Genomic DNA, 1,886 nt, shown 5'->3' with positions numbered 1-1,886 from the left:
ATCAGCTGGACATCTGAACTCGTCATCATCTGATCAGTCTCATTCTAGTGCTAGCTTACAGGGAGCCAAACTAGATCAGAATGCTATTTCCCACAAAGTACTTACTAATCCAATTGAGAATGTCATGAAACTTGAATCTAGCACTATCTCAACATTGGCTAATAATGGAGATTCAAGTTCTGAGAGGTTATCAATATCACCCTACTGTTAGAACATCGTTTCTGAACTAGTCGGACTACAAAGAAACCACTCTTTGACAAAGGTTGTCGTCAAATCATTCAAGCTGTTCGGAAAGACCATTCATATTGCTGATTCCAATGAAAGTGGTGTGGACAACAGTGATACGAACCAAGGCAAACCAATTTGAAAGGCTTGATATTGGATTGTAAGCATAGTATCTGGTATCATAGCATGTCCCTTACGAATACAGGTCGATATTTAAATATTGTCTATTAATCATGATACAAACTTTAGCATGTTGTTGTATGATATATAAATTAATCGATGCTCTAGTTGTATAATGGTTGTAGGGGCGAATCCAGCATCAACGTTCAGATAGGGTGAAAGTTGACTTTGACAATTGACCATTGACCGTTGATTGTCGACAGTCAACGATTGTAATATCCCAATCGTTTATTAAAATTTGATTAAATTGTATTAAAAATTGTTCAATATATATGTAAATGCACTAAAACGTGAAAATTATATACGTATGAAAATATAGTTCAATACAATCCAAAATGCTAACAAAGTATACGACAAAAAGCAATCAAACACTTATTTGATTTTCCACCATGGCATAATGCAACGATCAAGCTTAGAGCAATTTGAATTAAAAGAATTTAAGATATGCTACATGAGCAATTTACCAGCAAGATAAACCTAAAGAACAAAGCTAACCACATCAAGACAAAATAAGTAATCTCAATTAATCACTTGAAACCCTTTAATGAGTAACAAAAACTACAATCATTTTCCACTACAAGACTAGTTTCAGAGAAACAGAAGTTGAGTGGATCCTACATAAAAATATTACTGATTTAATCCAACCATCCATCAGCACATATCAATTAATAAATAAAAACCCATAATCTGGTAAAGGAAATGCACAAATCCAATTATTCATGCCAATAAAACTCATAATCTAAAAAACTTAGTAATAAAAAAATAATTATGATTCAATTAATTTGATAATTAATTATAAGTAAAACTTAAGCAAAACCATAAATCTTAAAAACAAAAGAGTGAAGAAAAAAATTAATTACCTTAGACCTATGCTGCTTGCTTGGCCTTGGTTGTCGGAGATTTACTCCTGACTTCGCACCAGTTCGCATATGGTCCATCGCTCGCACAATCGCACTTCCCACTTTGTAGGTGTCATGGCTGCTACTTTTGCTTCGCATGGAAATATGGATATAGAAGGAAGGGTTTGCACTTTGGGTCTTTGTGCCTTTGCTGTCGGTTTCAAATGTTGGGGATTTGGAATTTAGGGTGTTGATTTGCGTTGGAAAAATTACCGTGGATGATAGACCAACCATTCATTGATTTCCTCTATTGGCCTAATGGTCTAATCATCAGCCCAAGCCCCAAAGAAAAAAAAATGTAACTCTTCTTCTTCCCCCCTTCAGCCCTTCGTCTTTGCAACTGCCCGCGCGGCTATGCCTGCAGTCTGGCGGCAACTAAACATTTTGGCAGAGATAGCATGCACAGCCGTGACCCCTCACCAGGTCCTGGCTCCGCCCTTGAATGGTTGTATCACTTTGTTTAGGAACAAAAAACCTGAATCCTAATTTCTCGATGCGACTTGTTTTATGATGTTACGTTGTATCTCCTCCAACGAAATGCTTTAGTAATGTTTATGCCATGTTTTATACATCTAGCTTCTC

At 36.2% G+C, this 1,886-nt stretch overlaps 1 protein-coding gene across 1 annotated transcript in view; it reads right to left on the bottom strand.

Moving 5' to 3' along the window:
* LOC111397630 (uncharacterized mitochondrial protein AtMg00810-like) overlaps positions 1-1,343 on the bottom strand; it is a 15,783-nt gene extending 14,440 nt beyond the window's left edge. The window contains exons 1-4 of the mRNA XM_023024635.1: positions 1,266-1,343; positions 937-1,019; positions 298-398; positions 106-179 (exon numbers count right to left, since the gene is read on the bottom strand). Of these exons, the coding sequence (XP_022880403.1) occupies positions 106-179; positions 298-398; positions 937-1,019; positions 1,266-1,343 (336 nt within the window). The remainder of the gene's footprint in view (positions 1-105; positions 180-297; positions 399-936; positions 1,020-1,265) is intronic.
* Positions 1,344-1,886: the final 543 nt, after the last annotated feature.

This window comes from Olea europaea, chromosome 7 (genome assembly GCF_002742605.1).
Source record: "Olea europaea var. sylvestris chromosome 7, O_europaea_v1, whole genome shotgun sequence".
NCBI classification, from domain to species: Eukaryota; Viridiplantae; Streptophyta; class Magnoliopsida; order Lamiales; family Oleaceae; genus Olea; species Olea europaea.
Note: the sequence above shows the minus strand (reverse complement) of the source record. Positions and strands in the feature narration are given on the sequence as shown.